The sequence below is a fragment of the Elaeis guineensis genome, chromosome 3 (assembly GCF_000442705.2).
Source record: "Elaeis guineensis isolate ETL-2024a chromosome 3, EG11, whole genome shotgun sequence".
NCBI lineage: Eukaryota > Viridiplantae > Streptophyta > Magnoliopsida > Arecales > Arecaceae > Elaeis > Elaeis guineensis.
Genome location: NC_025995.2, coordinates 26558817 through 26581572, shown reverse-complemented (window position 1 = coordinate 26581572; position 22756 = coordinate 26558817). Strand labels below are relative to the sequence as shown.

Below are 22756 nucleotides of genomic sequence, written 5' to 3'. Positions count from 1 at the left end.
ATGATAAATAGATTAGTGCCGTCTATCCTAAAATAAATGGTTAAAAAAATCAACAGTAAAATAACTAAAAAAATTTTGAAGTATTGCAGCAAAACTTAAATATTATTTAAAAAAATATTTATTTAAAAAATATAAATATTTGAGTCACTTGCATACCATGCATGCAATAATTTCTTCTGAAAAGAACGGTCGCGATGGGTGAATGGATGAAAACAAACCGTGCCAACCAGCGAGGCCTAGGTGCGCTGGATTATGCGCGTGGCGCGAGGACCCACCGGCTCAGAAACCAGTGGACGTAATCAAAGCTCAATGGATAGCGTGGCCAAACGCCTTTCAAAGTCGGGGATTTCAAATTGAGCCAAACTCCCCGGTCCATTCTGCATAGTTGAGGCAGAGTACAACATCCATTTCCAGCCACTCCTCCTTTTGAAAAGAGTGAACGAAATGGTAGTGTCGATGGTAAGCCGACTCTGCCCGTCGGCCACGGCCCACCACCGCCTCGGTGCGGCCGGGATCGGGGCGTTCCAAGAAAGAGAGGTGATGGGAAGGAGGATGGACTCGTGTCGCCGCCGCCGCCACAACTGCTCAAGCGGTGGCCGGAAGTCCTCCGTCCGAATGTCCATTGCAACCCCCGACCTCGCCTCCGAGGTCAAGGTACATCTGGGCTCCTTATTATTCTTCTTCTATTTTACTTCTTTTCTTTGTTGTTGTTTTTTGCTTGGAGTGATGGAGTCTAGGGCCCTCTTGCCTTTAGAATATTAGAGTTTCTGGCCATAGGGAGGCCCACCGACCCAGGTAGGTGGCTCTCTTTATGAAGTTTGGATTACTTGTGGAAGTTCCAAAAGCCGGCAAAGATTTTGCTGGCGGACAAGAATATACCACCTTTGCAGCCTTGCAATGTCTGCTACTTGTTAAATTGTTGGCAGCGGGCCTGCACTGTGACCGGCCGAGGCTGAATGGTTGGCATCCATCATGACCAGGGCTTTATAAGATTCATCATGTTGTTTAGTCATTTTCTTCATATTGTTGCTCCTAGTGTTAATCTGGATCAAAATTTCCATAATGCCGATATCCCTGTATAATTGATTCGCTAAGATTGTTAATTTACTGTTATAACAGAAATGGTGGACGGCATTTGCCCAATCAGACTCGAATGCCTTATCTGGGAGTAAAATGTTGGCTGCTATAATGGAATTAGGAAGAAAACATTAATCTATTGGCAATTTTCTTGCACAAGCCACTTCACTAAACATTGTGCTCAGAAGTTGAACTGGAAGACTTTAGCTTAATTGTGAAATGGCTAATTTTGAGCTGCTTATTATTTGAAAATTGTCTGTTATTGCATGAGGAAAAAATTGTCACGATAGTTTGAGGACAGCAAATTCTTCAAGTCTTGATGCAGCTTGTCACTTGATGTGAGGTATGATTGACAACTTCAACCTGATTTGGTTGGATAGATGGTGCCACACCATCATGTCAATCACCTCCACCTGTAATTGTTCCTCAATTCTTGTATCATGCTACTAGGGCTGAGCACGGGTCGGGTTTGATCGGATTGAGAGAAAAATTTCATCCAACCGAATCTAATCAGATTGAAGAAAATTCAACCTGTTGTTAACCGTTTATCATGTATAAACTATTTGAAACCGAAGTGAACGGTTTGTAGCGGGTTCGGGTGGGTTGTGTCGGTTTGGGCTTCAATATTGATCTAATATTGATTTTAAGTCTAATATTGGCCCACTTAAGTTTATTTATTTATTTATTTTTGTCAATTTAATGTAAAAAAGGCCTAAACCTTATAAGTTATAAATTTTGGGCTTATTTTTGAACTTGTACAAAAGAAAAAAAAAAAAAAAAACTCATCTGAAAGTAATTACATCTGAAAGCTTTCACTTTAGAATTATCTCAAATTGATGTGTTTCTTTCAACAATTCAACATTAATATTTTCATGAATCCAAATGGATGATGGAATTTTTTTAGAATGAAGTATTGAAGTCTAAATAACGCCATCCCAAAATGAAAGTGAGTTTGTGAAATGCTACATTGGTTGGGTTCGGTTTCATACGGGTTAAAAGTATATGAACCGAATCCGACTGTAAATAACCGATTTTTTACAAACCCCAACTTGATTCCACCCGATTTATGTCTTTCAATTGATTGAAACCGATGTTCATTGGGTTGGATTAGGTGGGTTTCTTCGGGTTTCGGTTATTTACTCAACCCTACATGCTACCTACTAGAACATCAGTGTGTAACTTTAATGAAGGTCCAAGAAAAGTGTAAACCTAAGCTATCATACAAACTATTGGTGAAATGCAAAATGCTTTGTTCCCTGGATCAACAACAAAACTGCATTTTAAATGTGTTTTTTTTTTATATATTTCTTTTGAATGTAAAAACGTGAAAAATCTTTTTCCTTTATACCCTTTTTTGTTATTTTGGCTTAGCAGTGCATTCTTAAATAAATGGCGTCCCCACTCCCCAGGCATGTCACTAAAGTAATATTTCTTGAGATTACTGTTAATACTACACATAAATTTATATACATATATTTTTGCAAATTTCATCTTGAAAGTAAACAGAATGTGCTACAGAGTGAGAGTAAGGTCTTAGGCACTCAATACAATGCACTATTTTAGATATACCCATTTCAGTAGGATATTATTATTAGTATAATAAGCCAATGGTTGTATTGGCTCAAGCCAACTGCATTTTTGGCTTTAATGAAATTCTAGGTTCTATGTGAGAGGCACATTTTTGGGTGCTCAGGAGCGTTTCTCTCTCTCTTTTCTCCAAGCATGTGATATCTTGCCTTACATGTTACAATAAACTTCTCAACTAAATGTTAGTGGTTTATAATATGGATGCCAACTTTATTTGCGTAAGATAATGCTTGGTATGTATGCAGTTCAAAGATTTGGAACTAGAGCGGCGAAACCCCCGGACAGTTGTGGCAGTTATTCTTGGTGGAGGAGCTGGGACCCGTCTTTTTCCTCTCACCAAACAAAGGGCTAAACCAGCAGTAAGTGCTAACAACCATTTTATGCACCTATTTTTTAACTTTTCCTCCATTCAACACCACTTGTTTTTATGTGCTTTGTAGAAACAGATTGTTCAAAATTCAAATAGTGGCTTCAGGGTTATGGCTATAAACCATCAAACACTCTATCATGCAAATTCTCCATGCCTCCTATGCTAACTTTTCTTTTTGTCTTCAACTTTGTATTTAAAAACTTTGGCAATTATACAGGACCCATAGGAATAAGTTACCACTTAGGTTATGCCTAACAGAATTCATAAGATACCATCATCAAATTTTAATGTTGTTTTCTGTCTTTGATTTGACTGAGAGAACTCTCCATTTTAATTCCTAATCTTTTTGCACTATCAAGGGGAGAGTAGTGAGAAAATGATAGTTTAAGTTAGTAGATATTTATGCGGTTCTTGAAGGAGATACCTCGAGGCTATTGGAGGCTAAACATTCCCTTATCCTCTCTATTGAGGAACTGACATTTCAAGTCCCATTTAGCCTGCCCCTAACTACTTCACCCCTCTTCACCTGCCTGAACACTCAATTTGAAGATAAATGAAACCAGTGAGATCCATTGAAGAAATGTAAGATCTGTGACCCCACCCTCGTATTTGGTTGTTATAAAAAGGGAAAAAATTAAATCTTATCAACAAATTGAGAATCTAGATATATAAAAAATTTCTAGAAAATGGATAGCTGGGTTTTGAAAAGTGATCAAGGATCTTGGAAACTAAGCTCTCTTTTTTCTGTACTTCAAAACCCACATCTCACAGTCCCCTTGTCGCTAGCACCCTTGCTCCCCCTCAGCCTAAAACCACCATTAATGGAGAGAAATAAAGCTGGTCAATCTCAGCAAAGGAAACTAGGATCTATGCACCCACTATCTTGTCTAGTTTTCATGAGAAAACAAAATTAACATGTTATGGATGATTTTGAGAAAACAAGGAAGAAATGTAAATAATTGTAACCTCATTTTCTCATCAAGTTGTTTTAGAAAAGATGAGTTCACTCATTACTCATACAAGGAGAAATACATATTGATCCAATCCAGGAATTAAAATCAGCGTTAGGATTTAATATCTATTCGAAGAAGAAGAAGAAACCGCATTTGCTTAATATAATTTTTTTTTTTGTGGTATTATCAAGGCATATTGGTTCTCATCTATTTCTATATGTTTCTTGTTTCTCATATTCTTTTCTAGATCTTTCCTTCTTTAATATATACAAATGCTATGTTTTGAATGCTTCAATCTATCATGATTGAATTGGACTTGCATGCAATGGCTCAGGTATAAAATTTGGGTTAGAAATCAATCAACTTATAACTCACTTTGTGATGTATTGATAGTTGAGAACACTCTAAAGAGCAAACATGGCAATCTGATGGGGTAATTCTGTGACTTTTTTACAGCTTGTGATTATGATCTTGCGTGGTGCGTACCTAACCAATAATCTAGAGTCTTGAGGCAGCATGAACTGGAGCAAGTTTTGATTTGAGGTTGTGCACGTGCGCACATACATGTGTGTCTGAGAGAGAGAGAGAGAGAGATTAGTCTATTTATAATGAGTTATGAGAGGACGTCATCTTTCTTATTCTTAAAATTACCATAGGCAAAAGGAGGTCATAGATATTTAATTCTTAGTTGGGTTATCATAGTTTGCTGATGGAATCTTAATTTTATATTTTTGTGACAACCAGATGAGGGAATCAGCTGACTTAAATTTCTTTGTGGTTTTCACTCATTATATATCTTAATAAATAATATGCTATTGCAGGGAAGGCAAAAGAGAGAAGGGCAGTCAGGTACAAATTGCATGGGATTTAGGGGTGTAGGTCTTGAAGCAGAGAGGATAGTGAAATGGTCATATTTCAAGAGTCTTTCGAACCTTGTAATCTTTTATTTTTAGAATTTGATAATTATAACTTTTAAACTACTATTTTCTCTCTCCATCCATCCCTCTTTGCATTATGGGGAGATAGTGACATCATTTGGTTAGATATTCCCTTGGTACTAAATGTCTAAATCTACAATTGGCTATGTTTTCCCTTTAAGAGATGGTGCAATTTCTTGAATTTTTGTTAGACAAGCTTAATTTTTAGGAGCAAATGGAGGATGAAATAATAGCATTAGACTCTAGATCTGTATTTGGTTGCAATAAATTTTGAAGGGACAAGGGAAACTTATTTGGGTACTAGTGGAGGGATAGGACTTATTTGAGTTTTTGGTGTTTGGTGAGAAAGATAAGCGTAGGGAATAAAGTGCATAAAAAATGTGCATTAGATTTTATAATGATTTGAATGTTACCACAAGGATGAAATTGCTCTTTGACTTTTTTCTATTTGAAGATAGTGGATAGGTATGGAAAAGTAATATGAAGGGGATAACTTTCCTCTTTTCCATGGTACAAGTTTATTCCACCAAAATAGAATATAATTATGTTGTTGACTGCCTACTTATCCTCTCCTGTGGTATAAGCCTATTTGTCCATCCCTTTTTTTGGGGCTTTGGCAGGATATCTCCTCACTTTGTGTGGTTAGAGGTTGGATAATATAAGGTTATAAATCCAACTAACTAGCCAAACAAAAGGGTTCGAATGATCCTATTCGGTCAATGAGCCAAAAAGTTAGATAAGTAGGTTAATATTATTTTGGGAGAGAGTAAAATAGTGGCATCTAGCTTCATTGGCATCCTCTTTAGGCTTGCTGCTGGCTTCTCCCACCTTCCTAGCCTCCATTTTAGGATTCAATCTGAGGAATTTCCTCTATAGCCCAGTCTTGTTGGTGGAAGGTCTGAGAAGAAGCTTTCTCTTCACTCTGATGACATGAGAAGGTTCATGTGAGGTTTGTCTTTGTCAGCCTCTTTGCCTCCCTAACTTTTTCTCTGTTATAATCCATGGCAGTGCTCGAGCATCATCCTTGGCTTATTTGCTTGGTAGAGCTCTGATTGAAGCCCCTCCTAAGCTGCCATTGGCTACCATAACCTGGCCATTGGTGCAAGCTACGGCTTTTGGAATTCACTCGGCCACCATGGAGGCTTCGACAAGGCTTTATCATGTGGTGCCATGGAAGCTTGCTCTGTTGATCTCTTTTGATTTTTTGATTGATTCTGTGATATAATTTCCTTCTCTACATGTGTTGTTGGTAATATATTACATATGTTTATATGTTGTTGAGTGAAGGGCTGCAACTTGGATGGCCTTTAGGAAATTATTCTGGCCCTAGGCTTAGGCAATCATGATTTGGTGGCATTTGCTAGCACCATGGCATGGTACCTTAACTATATGAGGAATCACTGTTCTGAGCCCCTGCTATATGTCATTGTAGTTTCAATTTGTGGTTCCTAAGGATTTTTTTTGATGTCAATATTCTCTCTATTTTATGTCTGACTACTTTGATGCCCTCTTATATTTATATGATAGTGATGATCAGAAGGCCAATAGGGGTGCATGCATGGCATAGTCCTAGAGTGAACTGATGGGCAACTGCATTGTGTCGCAATGATGACTCCCTATAGTCAATCGATTGGCAACTACATTGTATCGCAATGAAGAACCAAGTTTCCAAGCCCATACAAGTCATTATTTTTCCTCTTTATTATATTATACTATTAGAATTGGGATGGCTGTGATGCAAGGGGTAAATTTAGATGCTATTTGACCAAAAATAATATCGTAAGGCATTCTTATGTGTCGATTCATGAATATAGGGAGAGGTACTTAGCTATCTTTCTACACATTGCATGAGGGATGTCTTGTCTAGGGAGTGAAAAAGGGAACCAGCTGACCATCACCATTTCAACCAAACACCAAAATTTCTGCATAGTGGCATGAATAGTGGGGTAAACGAGTACAAATCAAACAATGAATAACTTTATTCGTTGGTTGGCTAGCTAAGGGTGAATACCAATGGTTAAAGTTGTCCAGGGGTGGCTAGCTATTTAGCACCCAAACACAACTTATATGTTTAGGATTTGAATAAATTGCAGGTCTACTTTCAGGTTTCTAATAGGCAACATTTTTAACTGCAATCTTGTATAATGTTATTGTAAATTAGATATTTACAAATACGATATAAAAAGATTCTACTGCAAAATGAAGGAAAACTTGCACAAGAGGCATGCTGCCAAGATATTATGTCAAACATTATATAATCTCTTTAAGTTTTTTGTTTCTTAAAACTATTTCCTATCGGCTTACTGAGCATTTGTTGTGGTCCATGATAATTGGAGTCTCCATATTTCGTACGTGTATTGGCACCAGCATGGGTCATATAGTATGGAATTTGATTTGGACCCATCAACAAAACCTTGGACGCATTGGATAGATCAATAGGAGGAGGTGGAGGAGAAAAAAGGGGAGAGGTGGAGATCTTCTTAAAAACAAAGGGTGAAAAATAGAGAGGAGTGAAAGGGATGGAGAGGAGAGATAGGGAGAGGAAGAGGGTGCAAATAGATAGGAGAGAGGAAGGAGAGAGGGAGAGATAGGAAAAGGGAATAGGAGTTGGGCTAGGATGTGCTAGCAGCAGACCAGATTTGACGGACAAGACCAGTAGAGGTCAATGGATGGTGGAGGACCTGTAGGTCTAGTGAAGGTAGAGGTTGGTGATGAGACTATTAGTTGGTGTCCAAAGTGGAGAGAGGGATAAGTTGGGCTGTCGAGCTGTACAAGGCATGTGGATCTCACATGAATTCCATAAGACTCCCCTCTCCTTTTCATTTCTTCTTTCTTTTTATGGATGGCAGCATATGGCTTGTTAAAGGGAGAATTTGGTGGATAACTATGATTCCATCAATAAATCAGTATATAAGAAAATTGAATGGATGTCCTTAAATTGTCTGCATTTAGTATTAGCCCCTACTGATAAAATTTTTTTTATGCTAGTTCTTTCTTTTGACGACATGTAATATGCAGTCCTAGACCTATTTATGGAGCAAGATATAAGTGTATAAAACTTGCATAAATATTTATATAACAAGCATTACTTTGATTAACACAATAGTAGAATACATATTAGGGGCTAGAAGGCAAAAATGAAATCATGGCTAGGTCTATTTGTTAAGTAGTAGTTAAGCTTAAAGTCTATACCTGGATCCACACGTGAATTTTGGACCCTTTTGCACCAAGTCGCCATATCATATGATTTGTGATGAACCTGACTCTTAGACACATACCCACACTTGACACCTTTTTGCAAACTCATGTAACACGAATTGTGGTTATGTTCCCAGAATCCTCAAGGATGTTGGGATTAAACCATATGGTAACTGGCCAAAGCGGTATTTGAACCTATATCATTGGACTTTGGAGATCCCATGAATGAGGTTCTCTAGCTATAAACAAGCTGAATGAATGACTAGTTTGAGCACTTTTTTGGATTACATCTCCTTCTTAACATTAAAGTGCTTTTTGAGCTTCAATTGATTAAGTTCATGGCCTTCTTAGGTATATAATTATACTACACCTTGGAGACTACTATATGAGCATTGAGAATTGGACTATTCTCTGCACATACTCATGATAATAAGATGCTAGCACATTTCCTACTCAAACCAATTTATATTTGTAGAATGTCGTTCATTTATTGCAGCTTAATTCAAAGGTCCTTGTTCAAAACTATGCTGGCTAACAAAAATTTAAACGAGGTGGATGTTCAAGTCTTAAAGATACCGTCACCCATTTCATAATATTAGTTGGTTGATGCTTTCTTGTTGTTATCATGTCAAAAGAAAAAGGAATAATGGCGAGGTATGTTGGAAACAAATATTTATTTTTGGTTGGTACTTCATTTTGATTGGACCTTTTCTATGAAGACTTGTTTTTGCCTTTATGGACCCTCTCTCTCTGTGAGTGAGAGATTGTTAAGGATTCTTTTTGGGGATAGTTTAATTTGTTGTGAGTAGTAGGTTTGCTGTTAATAAAAACCATTTCTTTTGTCATCATATTCTATAAGACTAGGATTCATCAAGGTGACTATAGAAGCCCATTCGGATATTATAATCCCAAAATTTCTCCATTATTGGAAACCTTACCTTCTCGACTCTTTTTTACCTTTTGATGTTTCATTTTCTTCTACTCTTCAATGTTTGTGGAATGGGTAAACCTTGTTTGTTGCACCATTTTTAGTCATTGGGTGGTTAAGAAACATTGGTTCATTTGCTTCTTTATTGTTGTGTACCATGGAGGAGAATTAGCAAGGCTACATATCATCATATATTAAAAGAAGATTATCAAAATCTTTTGGGGTGGGGGGGGGTGCGAGCACTTCTCTTGGATCAATATCTAGTGCCCTTAACTTAGTCCTTTAAACCATTTCTTGCCCTACTATTTTCTAGTCATTTAACTTTTTTATTAATTCTTTCTTAAATAGCTTTTAAGTTGTGTCTATAATTTCTAACATAGATATCCATATTCAATGTTAAGCAGGTATACTAATATAGGATAGCTACCTAGAGGGGCCTTCGAGAATGGAGAGCATAGGCAATGGCAAAAGGAGATTGAGTAGCGGAGAGGAGAGATGACGAGAGATCGGAGAGGGCAATTGAGTTATAGTGAGAGTACAGGATAGGAGTTGGGATGGCAATCATCAGCAAAAGTGGGAAGGACAAAAAGTGATCGGAATGAGAGAGAGAGCGAGGGGATGCAACACAATATTCTGCATATCTCCATAATGCAAATCTGTAGTCTTAATAACATAGCTAAAGGCTAATATAGGCATCCCAAAACCCTAATAATGCAAACCCTAGACTAATTAGAAATTACCAAGAGATACAGAATTGTTCTAAACTGCTTGGTTTAAGGTGTTCCAAGCTATGCCGGTTGCGGATTATGATGGTTCTAGTATTCGAAACAAAAAACCAATGGAGGAGGAGAGGGAGAAAGAAAGAGAGGAAAACAGAGAGAGAGGGGGAGGGGAGGGAGGGAGGGTCGCTAGAGGTCACTGGAGCGTGCAGAAGGCTAGAGGGGCTCCACCCTCTGACCAATAGAAACAGGGGCTTGATGGCCCTATTTTATTATTTTACAAGTTTAAAGTGAAGTGGCAATAGGGTTGCTAACTTCATTAAAAATTTTTTTTTTTTTTATTTCAGCATTTTAAAGTGAAGTTGGCGATCGGGATACCAACTTTACTTAAAAATCGTGAAATAAAAAATAAGATTTTTAAGTGAAGTTGGCAACTCTACTGCTAACTTCACTTAAAACTCATAAAATAAAAAATAGGAGCCATTGGGTTCCTATTTCATCGACTAGTGGGTGGAGCCCTTCCTCCAACCCTCCGCGCCTCTGACAGCTTCTACCACCCTCTAATAGCCTTTGCAGCCTTTTGCGGCCATCCCTCTTCCTTTCTCTCTCTTTTTCTATCTCTTTTTCTGTCTCCCATTCTCCTTTTTCGCTGCTCTCTTTGTGGTGTCGGTACAGATCCGGCATGGAACAGCAATAGAAAAGTACGCAACTATGCTGCCGGCTAACTGGTCTAGCCCTCGGTATTGGCACAATGGCCACTTTCTACTCATTGGAGTCGTTCTGAAAACTAGCTGTTGGACTATTAGACTCGGAGGGATCGACTCATGATATTCAGGGTTGACTTATCTTGATCAGGGCTTGACTCGACTTCTTTAGGGGTCGACTCGTGAAGCATCGGCTCAGGATGGCTCTCTATCTTTTCACTGTAGCCATTTAGGGATTGACTCATGAAATGTTGGGGTCAACTTGAGAACTGGCCATGTTTCATTTCTCTCTAGCTTCACCATGAGACCAATTAGGGGTCGACTTATGTCATGCTGGGGTCAACTCGAGCTTAGACAATTTTTTCACTGCTCTCTACCTTGCTCCCTAAGACTATTCTGGGGTTGACTCTTGTTCTATTGGTTTGACTCGAGTTTAGATAGTTTTTTGCTTCTCTCTGCCTTCTCTCCTAGACCAATCTGGATCGACTCGAATTCTGCTAGAATTGACATAGATGTGCTGGGGCTAACTCTTAAAAGGTCTTAATTTTATAGCTCTCTATCTTGCACCTTGAGATTGTGTTGGGGTCGACTTGAGTTTTGATGGGGTTGACTCATGGACTGTGTTAGTCTTCTTTAGGTATGTCAGAGTCGATTTTTGATATCTTGGGGTTGGCTCTTCTCTTTCATCTTTTAGCAAAAGCTTTGGAAAACTATTTCTTTGAATAATTTGAAGAGGGCTTCTTGATTTTGTGTGCAACCTTTAAGCATTAAAAGATTTTCTAGAGCCATACTCTCAAGCTTGCATTAGTACCAATTGTACTCAGGTATTTTGGCATCATCAATCTTTGGGTCAACAGCAATGAACCTTTGAAATTACAAAAGAAAACCTACAAAATAAAATCAATGAGACCCACATAAAATAAATTTCTTAATTTCTATATTGCAGATATTATAAGCGCACCTAAAGTCCTTAATAGTGGGTGGTCTCCATTGTACTCTCTAGGTTGGAAAGTAGACTCTGCAGTGTTTGATTGCAACTACCACTCTAGAAGCTTAGGATCCAAGGTGCGAGGCTAATCCTTTATAATCTAAGAAGCATCGGATGTGGGGCAGCCTTTCCATTGAACAAGATAACAATGGAAGCCACCATTATTATAAGCAGCAACCTCATCATCCAAAATTGCCTTGATCTCATCTCTTTGCCAAGGAAAATGGTGCGTCTTAGGAACTAAAATGCTTGTAGGAACTCTAGAGGGCAAAACTTTCTACATGTTGAGAAACACATGTATCGGGTGGCAAAGGAACAAAATCAATAGGAGTGTAGGATTGATATCCATAAACACACTCAAATGAGCTCGTACTTGTAGATCTATGAATAGAATTATTATAAGCAAATTCAGCAGTAGGTAGTACCAAGCCTAATGATCTTATTTGTCTCCATCAACATATCTAAGCAAATCACCCCAACTATGATTAAGTGTTTCTGTCCGACTATCAGTTTGGAGGGTGGATTGCAGAGAAAAACATCAAATTAATTCCATAATTTTGAAAGTGTCTTCCAAAAGTAACTAACAAACTTGATATCCCTATTAGGCACTATGGAACTAGGTAACTCATGCAGGTTGACAACATCTCTAAAGAACAATTTGGCTACATGCATGGTTCGTTGAACTATCTGGTTCGAGGCACGTCGAACTGTAACAGTAGTTAATTGATGCAGTTCGAATGTTCAATTCGGAAGGCTAGCAAAAACGGAGCGAGGGAGAAGGAAAGAGAGGAAGAGAGAGGAGGGGAGAAAGGAGAGGGAAAGACGGGCGGTGGGCCGTCGAGGCTATCGGAGGGCCGTCGAGGCCTTCGGGCTCTACGGTCCTCTGTGAGATGCGAGATGAGAGATATATAGAGAGAGGAGGGAAAGACGGCCGTCTGATGTCCCAGATCCATCCTGTGGTCGTCGGCTTCACTATTCATCGTATTTTAAAAAAAAAATGCAATGAAACAAGGTTGTCACAGTTGTTTCGAACTCGTGGCGACCATGGGGCGGATTTGGGCCATTCGGTGGCCCTCTGGCAGCCTCTTTGCCTCTTTGCTACCATCCTCTTAGTCTTTTTTTCTCTCTTTCTCCCTCTTTATCTCTCTCTCTTCTCACATCTCACAGAGGATCGTGGAGTTCGGGAGGCCTTGATGGCCCTCTGATGGCTGCTGCTAGCATCCCCATCGTCCTTTCTTTCCTTCTCTCCCTCTCCCTCCTCCTCCCCTCTCTCTTTCTCTCTCTTTTCTCCCTGGTTCATCCCTCATTTCTGAGTTGGTTGGGCCTAGTACATTCCAGTACGGGGCCATACAGACTCGTACCACCGGTCGGCTGGCATGGGGTTCGATTCCGAGCCGGCAAATCTTGATCATATGTCTTACTACATGGAATGAAATGTGCCATTTTGAAAACCTATAAACCACAATAAAGATGGAATCATAACCCTAAGACAAAGTTGATGCTTAAGTCTTTCCAACTTGTGTGGCACAAGTAGAGGGGTGTAAAGTCCAGTGTTTTATTTCTCGGCTTTAGGTAGCTCATAAGTACGACACTGGAAAATTATATTAGCTACATCCCTTTTAATGAAGGCCAATAAAACCTATCCTCAACTAAGGCGAAGGTCTTTCCCTTTATAAATGACCAGCTAGACCTTCCGCATGCATCTCCCAAACTAGAATGCCTAAGTGAAGTACACAGGATGCATAACCTGTTAGCTTGGGTAACTATAATGGATAGCAAAGTCAACTTACTCCTAAGATTACCACTCTTAACCTCCTGATAAATCAAATCAAGATGAGGGCAGATAGCATAATCATCCTTCAACCTATCAAATCCTGTAGCCTCAGCACTCATGGAGTGAAGGAAGGAAGCTACCCTACTAAGACCATGAGCTACTTTATTCTCAACATCTAAATGATGTTTGAGAACAAAAAAGTAATTTGAATACTCTATTCACTTAGCATGCATAGAGCTCAATTCTTTTGTGAGTTTAGGCACCGTAATGCTAAGTGGTTAAGAATAGAGTACAAACTCCTTGGGTAACAGATAATATCCCCAATGACATAGGGATGGAACCATGGTATTAAACTCTGGCATATGTGAAATCCTTCTCCTTAGCCTCAGAAAGTTTATCACTAAAGAAAGCTATGGGATATCCCTCCCAGCTGAAAATTCCGCCTTTGCAAAAGGCCGAAACTTCACAAGCAACCTCAAAAACCTTATCAAAATCAGGATGCCTCAAAACAGGTGCCTTAATAATCTTTTGCTTAATTTCTGCAAAAGCTCAAGCAGCTGCAGGGTCCAACTAAACTCTCCTCTCCACAGACGATCAGGGATAGGAAGCTAAACCATGCAAATTATGAACATAAAAAACAGATGTAGGTTCAAGCCACTCTCTAATAGCTCTAACATTTTCAGGATCTGCGGTGTAACCTAAATTTTTGTTAGACAGCATAGTTTTGGACTAGGACCTTTGGTTTAAACTGCAATAAATGAATGAATACATCGAATGATACAAATATAAGATTGGTTTGAGAAAGAAATGTGCTAGTATCTTATTTTCACGAGTCTATGTGAGGAATGGTCCAATTCTCATTGTTGTGATCCATAATAACTGTTCATATAGTAGTCTCCAAGGTGTAGTACAATTATATACCCTACCTAAGAAGGCCATGAACTCATTCAAATTCAATTGTCCCCTCAATTTCTCCATTCCCCTCAATTTCTTGGGTTTTGTGATGCATCTTACCACCCCCTTGTAAGGTCCAATGCATCAAACTCGCTGGTTAATTCGTGTTTCTTAAGGTTCCTCCTGTCAGATTTAACATGAGGGGCGAGTCTTCAGTTTTGAGGCTCATGAGAACATCGGATTCTAACCTAAAGAGGGAGGCCTCTTATGGTTGAGAGCCTTGACAACCTTGGTTCCTGTTAATGGAGGGAGGGGCTACGGTTGGGAACTTGGTTGACTGATTCTCTACCTCAATGGTGGCACCCACTCAACCATCAAGGGCTATGGAGTCGTTCGTGGTAGAAAGAGCCATCTTTGGGCACTTGTTTGCTTTGCAGACCATTGGCTTCAGGGTTGGATTGGCCTGCTCGAGCTTGGTTTGATTTTGGGCCCATTTGGGCTTCGGCCAAGCTTAGATTCAGGTTTGGGTTGGGGTTGGGCTTAACTTAGGAAAAATCTCTTGGGCCTAGGCTTGGTTGAAGCCTGAATATTTTTTGGCTGGGCCTAGGCTCCATGGAAACCCAACCTTGCCTAGCTTAGTTCCAGGTCTACGAATAGCACTTTAGAAGTAAAAGGGCACTCAATCAAGCAAACAAAAGAGCAGAAATTGAGCCCAGTAGCAATACGGCAAGAAAAAGGCATTTGATAAAGTAAGGAAAATTGAGGAAAAACCTAAGAAAATGGAGGGGGAATGGAGAAATGGGATTCCATCCTTAGCATGGAAAACATAAGGACTAGGAAGAGGAATGGATGCAAAGTAAGAGAAAGAAGGATGGGGTAGAAGAAGGAACGAAGAAAAATAAAAGACAAGAAAAATAGAAAAGACACCTAATTGGCATAGTTGATGGCCATTGCCATTGCCTCTGTTGCCCACTATTGCCCCTGGAACCACTCGTAACCATTTATCTCTCTCATATAGCAGCCAGGGTCAATCATTGCTTCAATTCTCGGGATTGATTGTTGGAAAAGGGAAGGAAGAGGTGAAAGAAGTGGGACAAGTCTAAGGTTTTAAGTGGTTGTAGCCTAGGCAACCAGCCTAAAAATGCACTTAGGTAGCTATGCATGCTCCTTTAATAACATTATTCGAAACCTTGCTTAGAGTTAAACCGTAATGACTTAAAGACTTCCCTAACCCTTCTTATATCTAGGATAAACTTTGGGACTAATCCTGGTAGAAATAGGACTCCATAACTATATCATAGATATGGTTAGAGGTATCTACTCTAAAATCATAATAGAAACTACAAAGAGTTCTTAATTGACTTTGATAAACTTAAATTACACATGATGATCCCCCAAGTCAGAAGAACACTTCAAGTTACTTTTATAGCTATGAGCTATTGTCATATTAATATGAATAACTCATTATACATGACACATTGCACTTTCATAGTTATGTGGATACGATTGTCTTTCAACAAAAATGCATGATGGTGATGTGCAAGCAAGGTTTTAAATCCCATGGGATGGAGGTATACTGGTTTCTCCATGGAATGGGACGACCCACTATCCCATCCCATCCCGATAATTGTCCCGGTCATGCATCTCTATAGATATCCTTTATCTCTCTCCTACTTTTTCCTTTCTTTCTTTTTTTTTTCTTTTTCTTCTACCTTCCTTTCTTTTCTTTTTTCTTTCTTTTTTCATCCATTCTTTTTTTTTCTTTGTTTTTTCTTCTTTCTCTTTTCTTTCTTCCTTCTTTCATTCCTTTCTTTTGTTCTCCCTTCCCCTTTGTCTTTCATTTTTTTTTCTTCTTCTTTCCTTTCACTTTTCTCTTTTTTCATCTTTCTTTTTTCTTTGCTCTTTCTTCTTTTTCTTTGTATGGATGGATTTTGGAGTCCCGACCTATTCTGGTCCTGTTTTCTCATAGAAACGAGATGGGATGGCTAGGACGCCCCCAGTCCCCCTGGGACATAAAATCTTGGGTGTAAGGGTAACATATCACAAGCTCTTCTTTAATTTCCTTTTGCCCAATAGGAATGATCCTAGACCCTACATTTATTTACCAAGAGGGCATTTATTTTTGTTCCAATCTTATTTATTTTAGTTCTTTTTAATAATTTTGCTTTGAGAGTGAGCCTTGGTGCAATGGTAAGGTTTCTCTATTATAACCTAGCAGTTAGAGATGCAAAACACAGAAATAGTCTACTCGAATGAAACGATAAGGTTGCCCAAATTTGACCTTCCCGATACCCTACAATGTTTAGAGCCTCGTGTACTGGGCCTCTTTATTTGAGATATTTTCTTTATGATTTTTGTAATCAAACAAGTGAAACTATTGTAATATGGATTTTGTGTGCAGTGTTGTAGTCTATCTTTTGAAGGGTGCTCAAATAGCTATTCATAACTTGAGTTTCTTTGATTCTCAGATTGGTAGAAAATCAAGGACCAATTTATTTATTGATTGTTTTCTATCGATGATCAATGAAAATTGAGAAGAATATTCATGATGATCATTTTTTGTCAACTGCTTCTCTTCTTGTGTTTTAAGTATCTAGTCAATTTTCAATGATGCCTAGAACCTTTGTCTTTATAGCACAAATATATTTCACTCAATTACATGCAAAAATTTTGGTTTGTATCTCATTTATTTATTTTCCTCTTTCTTAGAGGTTGATTGTTTGGTAGTTTATTTTATATCTCATGCACTTGTTTAGAAACACATATTGGTACCAGTAAACTATGAATGAGATTGTTTGCAGACTTTTACTTGCAAGCCGTGGAGTCTTCCTTATTATCCACTGAAACCTAATCTTATAAATAATGCTATTGTTAAAAGTTAGAACTCCCTATCATATTAATTGATCTTCATGCTTTGTAGGTGCCTATAGGAGGCGCTTACAGGTTAATTGATGTGCCAATGAGCAACTGCATAAATAGCGGAATCAATAAAGTGTATATCCTCACCCAATTCAACTCTGCATCGCTTAATAGACATCTTGCACGAGCTTACAACTTCAGCAGTGGCGTAAACTTTGGAGATGCCTTTGTTGAGGTAAATTCGTAAATGTTGCTTATAGTCATCTTGGTTGGTAGAACTTATGTATTGTTGATGTTGGTGATGTTGGGACAAATCATTTCTAACAAATTGTTACTTGCATTTATCATTTTTTTTATTACATGGTTTTTCTCATTGTCATACAGTTATATCCATTGTTGTGTAAGTGATCCATGAAATTGGGAATATGTCTATATCTTACATAGCTTTGGATCTTAAGTTTTTTTTTTTGGAGGACAAGTGCAATGCCTTGCTTTCTTTTGTTGCTTGGTTAGTTTGGAGAGGCAGGAGTGAATGGATCTTTCAAGCAAGCCCCTTTTACAATGGCATTCTTAGAGGGGCTTTCACGCTCATGCAGGAGTTCATTGGGAGCTAGTTATCCCATCCTCAGTCATTTAGGCTGTCCTAACCTACTGGAACATCCTTTTTAACATCTTCCTATCTTGGAGAACCCCCAATATTCAAGGCTGTGAAGATGAACTTTGGTGGTTCAATGAGCAGTGACTGCACTCATGCATGGTGTGGTCTCATCATGAGCTAAGTTGTGGAGCTATTGGGGTTGGATCTATTAGTATTGATATGAGTTCAGTCCCTATGGTGAACTTTGTATTGGGAGGGAGTATGGTTTGCTGTATGCACTCTTCTTGTATGCAAGATATGGCTGGATGGAGGCTCAATGATAGTTTTTGGTTGGAGTATATGTAGCTAACTTGATGTGAAGCTAGGATTTTAATTGAGGAAAGGGAGATGATGAATAAGGCTATTATAATATCTACAGTGAACTAATTGTATGCCTTTTTGTTGTAACTATAATTTTTCTATGAAAAGTTGTTGTTAATAACCACAACTACACAATCGTGATGTTTTCCTAAAATTAGCTATATTATGTTCTGTTGACTCTTTTCATTGGTCTCAATAATAATTATCATGAGATGATGTTATTAATTTTTTACCATAAATTCAACTAAATCACAAGTACTATTAGGCAAGGCTTTACATAATGTTACCAACATCTTACAGGTCAAATGCTGGTTTAGGATGGTATTGGTATGGTACCATTCCAATACTCGATACTATGGACCATGCTAGTCAATACCATACACCATAACAATTATATTTATGGGTTTATTTGTGTTTCCATTACTATGTCATGGTTAAAGAGAGTTTTTCTGTCAACTTTTCATAAGTTTTCTATGTTCACATTTTCTATAAATAGATTTTAGACTTTTAGCACTGAAAAATAAAAGAATAACAAATCAAGGTTAGGCAATGAATAAACTGAATGAATAAACTACAATTTAAGAAATAGAAAAAGTAAGTGGAAATACAATAGCTAAGAGAGGGGGTAAATAATGCCCACTCACATTTAGTCCTATGTAGAGTGTCTGTGGGTCTCAAATATCCAAGTCTTGTTCATAGTTAGGTTCTTGGTTTTAATTCCAACCTAGACATTAGTCCCACTTGGATAGCTGTCTTGATACCGATACTTCCTTTGATCCTAGCCTGGCCATCCAAGCTCAATAAAATATGTGGCAATGTATATTGTATTTTGCATTGATGCTCCATTAGGAATGTGGGGCTGTAGAGGATTGTACTAACTAGTAACTACTAACTGGAATATGAAATATTTGGGGAATGCATATGCATTCTTATGTATGATATTGGGGCTGAAGTAATCTAGTAGATGGATGTGGCAATGCACTGATGGATTCGCATATGATGATCTCGTGTATCTATCAAGCCTTGAGATGTCCAAGAGGTCTGCATAACATATGACATCATATCATTGGATGCATCTCATGCTCAAGATCTCTTGGCTCTCCTCTGGTGTTTTCTTGCATCTTCCGAATCTTTACTTTATACCTCATGCTTGAAAAAAATCTCTAGCCCCTCCTATATGATATCATCTCCTTCCATCTACATTGTGCTTGTGGTTTGTGATGCTTATCTTTGTGGAATGGTTGTATTTGGACTCCTTGGTGAATAGTTTAAGACTTGTGGTTGAAAGGCACTGATGCCAACTGATCCAAAGCTGACACTTATGGGGCTAAGTTATTATGGAGATAGCAAGATTGGTGGATGCAATATCACTGGAATTGCTCATGGGGTGTAATATGGTCTGCTTCATTTATTAGAGTTATTGAGCTAGCTTTGGAGATTATATTATTATCTTCTCTTGATCATTTTATGTTATCATTATTGCTTGGAGTAAATAATATGGCACCATATATGTTTTTAGTAATGTTTATGAGGAAAAAAGAAAGGAAATATTGCAACTTTGATAGGACATCTTGCTGTGTATATTTACAAGCCAAAAATGTATTCTACAGATTCAAACATGTATTTTCTTTACTTTTTTCAAGGATATCTAATGAAAACACTTTTGGATACTTGGTGCAACATAACAAAACACACCTTGGCACCAAATACATGCAGTCCAAACTCCAATGCTTACATCAACTAGTATTGTTGGGGTTTGGGCCCCCGTTTAAGATTTTCCTATCAAAGAGCAGTTTAATGTGAGTGATGGCAGTAATGGCACTTCAGTTCTCTTTTAATTTGGATGCTAAACTTTATATCATGCCGTGTTTCGCTAATAACAATTGATGCTAAAAGCTTACAAGTCATAATTCAGTCTTTTGATCTTTGGTAGTAACAATTGATGCTAAAATCAATCCGGATGTCAATTGGGATAACATGGTTTAAGTCAAGGTTTGAAGAACCATGCATGCTAACCTTTACCGGCCATTTCATGCTGTATTGATTGGGCACTTAATAATAATCCCCGGTATTTGGGTGAAATAACTTGAATTGATCGGGCCCGCTTGAACCTACAGGCATTAAACCTGTGAACCCTATGAAACATTGTAGATTATCAAAATTATGTAGTCTATGCTTTACATGACAACATTAACTTTTACTAGCTTGTTTTTACTTGTTAGTCATTATTTCATAGATAATAATCTTTACTTCATTTTTTTAATATTGATATCCACTGATCCTCCCTCTCGTTATTGAGAGGGAAGGTAGGCTGTATTGTCCCGAACCATCCGATTCTAGGCGTACTGAACCGAACTAGGGTGGGGCCAAGGTGGTTTCACTCTTCAGTTTGGAAAACCCCACTACCAGCTCTGAATTGGGCAGGTTCCGTGCGGCATCTGTGCAAATCAAGGTATGCTGAACCGATATCGCCGGTCGTATCGATCGGCCGGCGGTACGGATCGATACGGTTTCGTATTGTATCGAACCGACGAAGGCAAGCGAACCCGAATCGGAAGAAAAAAAGAGAGAAAGAGAGAGAGAGAAAGAGGAAGAAAGAAAAAAAGAGAGGGGAAGGAGCCGGCGGGGCCGCCGAACGGCCTCCAGCTGGCCGTTGTGGTCGTCGAAGGGCGCAGTCCACGCGCGCGGTGCCGCGGGCGTGAAACAGGGGCGTCGCCCCTGTTTCGTAAATTTTTTTAAAAAACTTAGTTTTAAGTGAAGCCGGCAAATAGTTTGCTGGCTTCATGATTTTTGTATTTTTTTTTTAAAAAATCCCTTAAGTCGGCAACTAGGTTGCCGACTTCATAAGTTAAAAAAAAAAAAAAAAAAAATCGAAACAGATGGTCGTCTGTTTCGAAAAAGAAGAAGAGGATAGAGCCGTGGAGGAGCTTCGTCCGCTCGATCGCCCTCAGGCCGTCGGCGTTGGTTCGCCGGCCATCGGGGCCCTCACGACGGAGGCGCCGTCCATCTGGTAGGTCTCTCGCCCCTCCTTCGAGTGCTCTCTCTCTCTTTTTCGCTCTCTTGAAAGTCCTATCGGGCGGTACAGGACTCGAAAGCCCTCTGGCGGCCGCAGCCGGCCACCGTCGGCCTCCAGCAGCTCCCACCTCCCTCCCTCTCCTCCTCTCTCTCTCTTTTTCTCACTTTCCCTCTTTTTTCCTTTCGTACCGCCCGTGTATTGAATTTACCAGCCGAATCGTGCCGGTTCTCCACCGGTCCGGTACGATACAGAGTGTACCGGCCGGTTCGGCACAGCATGGAAAATCTTGGTGCAAACCCTCTTAGTTATTTGAGAGAGGCATTGAGAAGGCCTCCTGTGCCTTCTCAATGCCTCTTCTCTTTTTTTTTCAAACCATGAAAAATCACAAAAGGTGGGGTAGATTTTGATGATTTCACACTAGATTCAAGCCGAAATAAGGTAATGTGCCGCTCCTCCTCTTCACTTCATCAATCTCATGCCATAATGGGTGCTAGCTATAGGTCTGCTATCATGATCAAGTCCTCTAGCATTATCTAGCAATTTATATTTTTGAGCCGTAATAGCCACATGCAAAGGTATTTAGTTTTACTAAATTATTAAATTCTACAAGACAAATAATAACTAGATGGATACATTTACATTGCACTAAATTGAGTCCTCTTTTAGGTGATAGATTTATTTTAGTTTTGTGGGGAACCTTTTTCTTTTGTTTCTTTATGGTAACATAACATTGATACAGGTTTTCTCATCAAGACATGTTACTCATAAACTTTAGTGAATTAGCTAATGTATTGTGATGTGCACAAATGTATGGTGTGATTGTGTGAATTTCCATACATTTGAAGATACCCATGTACATAAATATATGTATATGTACTACATAATTCTACACACATGTGCATAGTATTTATTGCACTGATGTGTCCTGTGTTAAGATTATCACATCAAAGAAGTTGGGATATATAGAATATATATCCCAGAAAAATTAAGAAAAGATTAAGAAGATTTATATATAGAATATGACTGAAAGAATAATGAAGGAGTAGAAACAAAGAAGGGCCAGATGTTAGAATCAAGGTTTTAAATCTTGTGGGATCGAGGTGTCCTAGTTTCTCTGTGAAATGGGACACCCCATTGTCCACTTCATCCCGATAATAGTCCCAATTATGTGTCTCAATAGATATCCTCCGTCTCTCTTCCATTATTCTTTCCTTCCTTTCTTTTTTTCTTTTTTTCTTTCTTTCCTTCTTTTCTTTCTTTTTCTTCTACCTTTCTTTCCTTTCCTTTCCTTTTTCTTTCTTTTCTGATCCATTGCTTTCTTTCTTTTTTTAATTTTTCTTCTTCTTTATCTTTCCTTTCTTTCACTTTCTTCTTCTTTGCTTTCACTTTTTCCTTTGTTCATCTTTCTTTTCTTTCTTTTCCCTTTTTTCTTCTCTCCTTGTGTGGATGGGTTTTGGAGTCTTGACCTCGTCCGATCCTGTTTTCTCATAGGAATGGGATGGGATGATTGGGACACCCCCTATCTCACTAGGATGTAAAACCTTGCTTAGAATATCTGATTTTACAAATCAGATTTATTTCAGCTTTCAGCCTTTAATAGTGTTTTAATGCGTGCTTGGTATTGCTTCTGGCTTTCAAAAAGTCAATTCCAAAAATGTTTCATTTAAGTTCCTAATTATAAAGTGCATTTTAGTAAATCAGTTTGGTAATTGGATTTGTATAACGATCTTTATGGATAGGCTTACCATATAGTTCGAAAGATATGAAGCAATCTCACAAAAAAAGAAGCTAGA

At 38.6% G+C, this 22756-nt stretch overlaps 1 protein-coding gene across 2 annotated transcripts in view; it reads left to right on the top strand.

Moving 5' to 3' along the window:
* The first annotated feature begins 365 nt into the window (after positions 1-365).
* The window catches only part of LOC105034020 (glucose-1-phosphate adenylyltransferase large subunit 3, chloroplastic/amyloplastic), a 147045-nt gene continuing 124654 nt past the window's right edge, over positions 366-22756 (top strand). Inside the window, exons 1-3 of one of the 2 annotated variants that reach the window (XM_073253742.1) lie at positions 366-654; positions 2910-3023; positions 17051-17224. In XM_073253742.1, the coding sequence (XP_073109843.1) occupies positions 445-654; positions 2910-3023; positions 17051-17224 (498 nt within the window). In that variant the 5' untranslated portion in view covers positions 366-444. The remainder of the gene's footprint in view (positions 655-2909; positions 3024-17050; positions 17225-22756) is intronic. The other variant, XM_073253743.1, reaches the window with a different exon arrangement.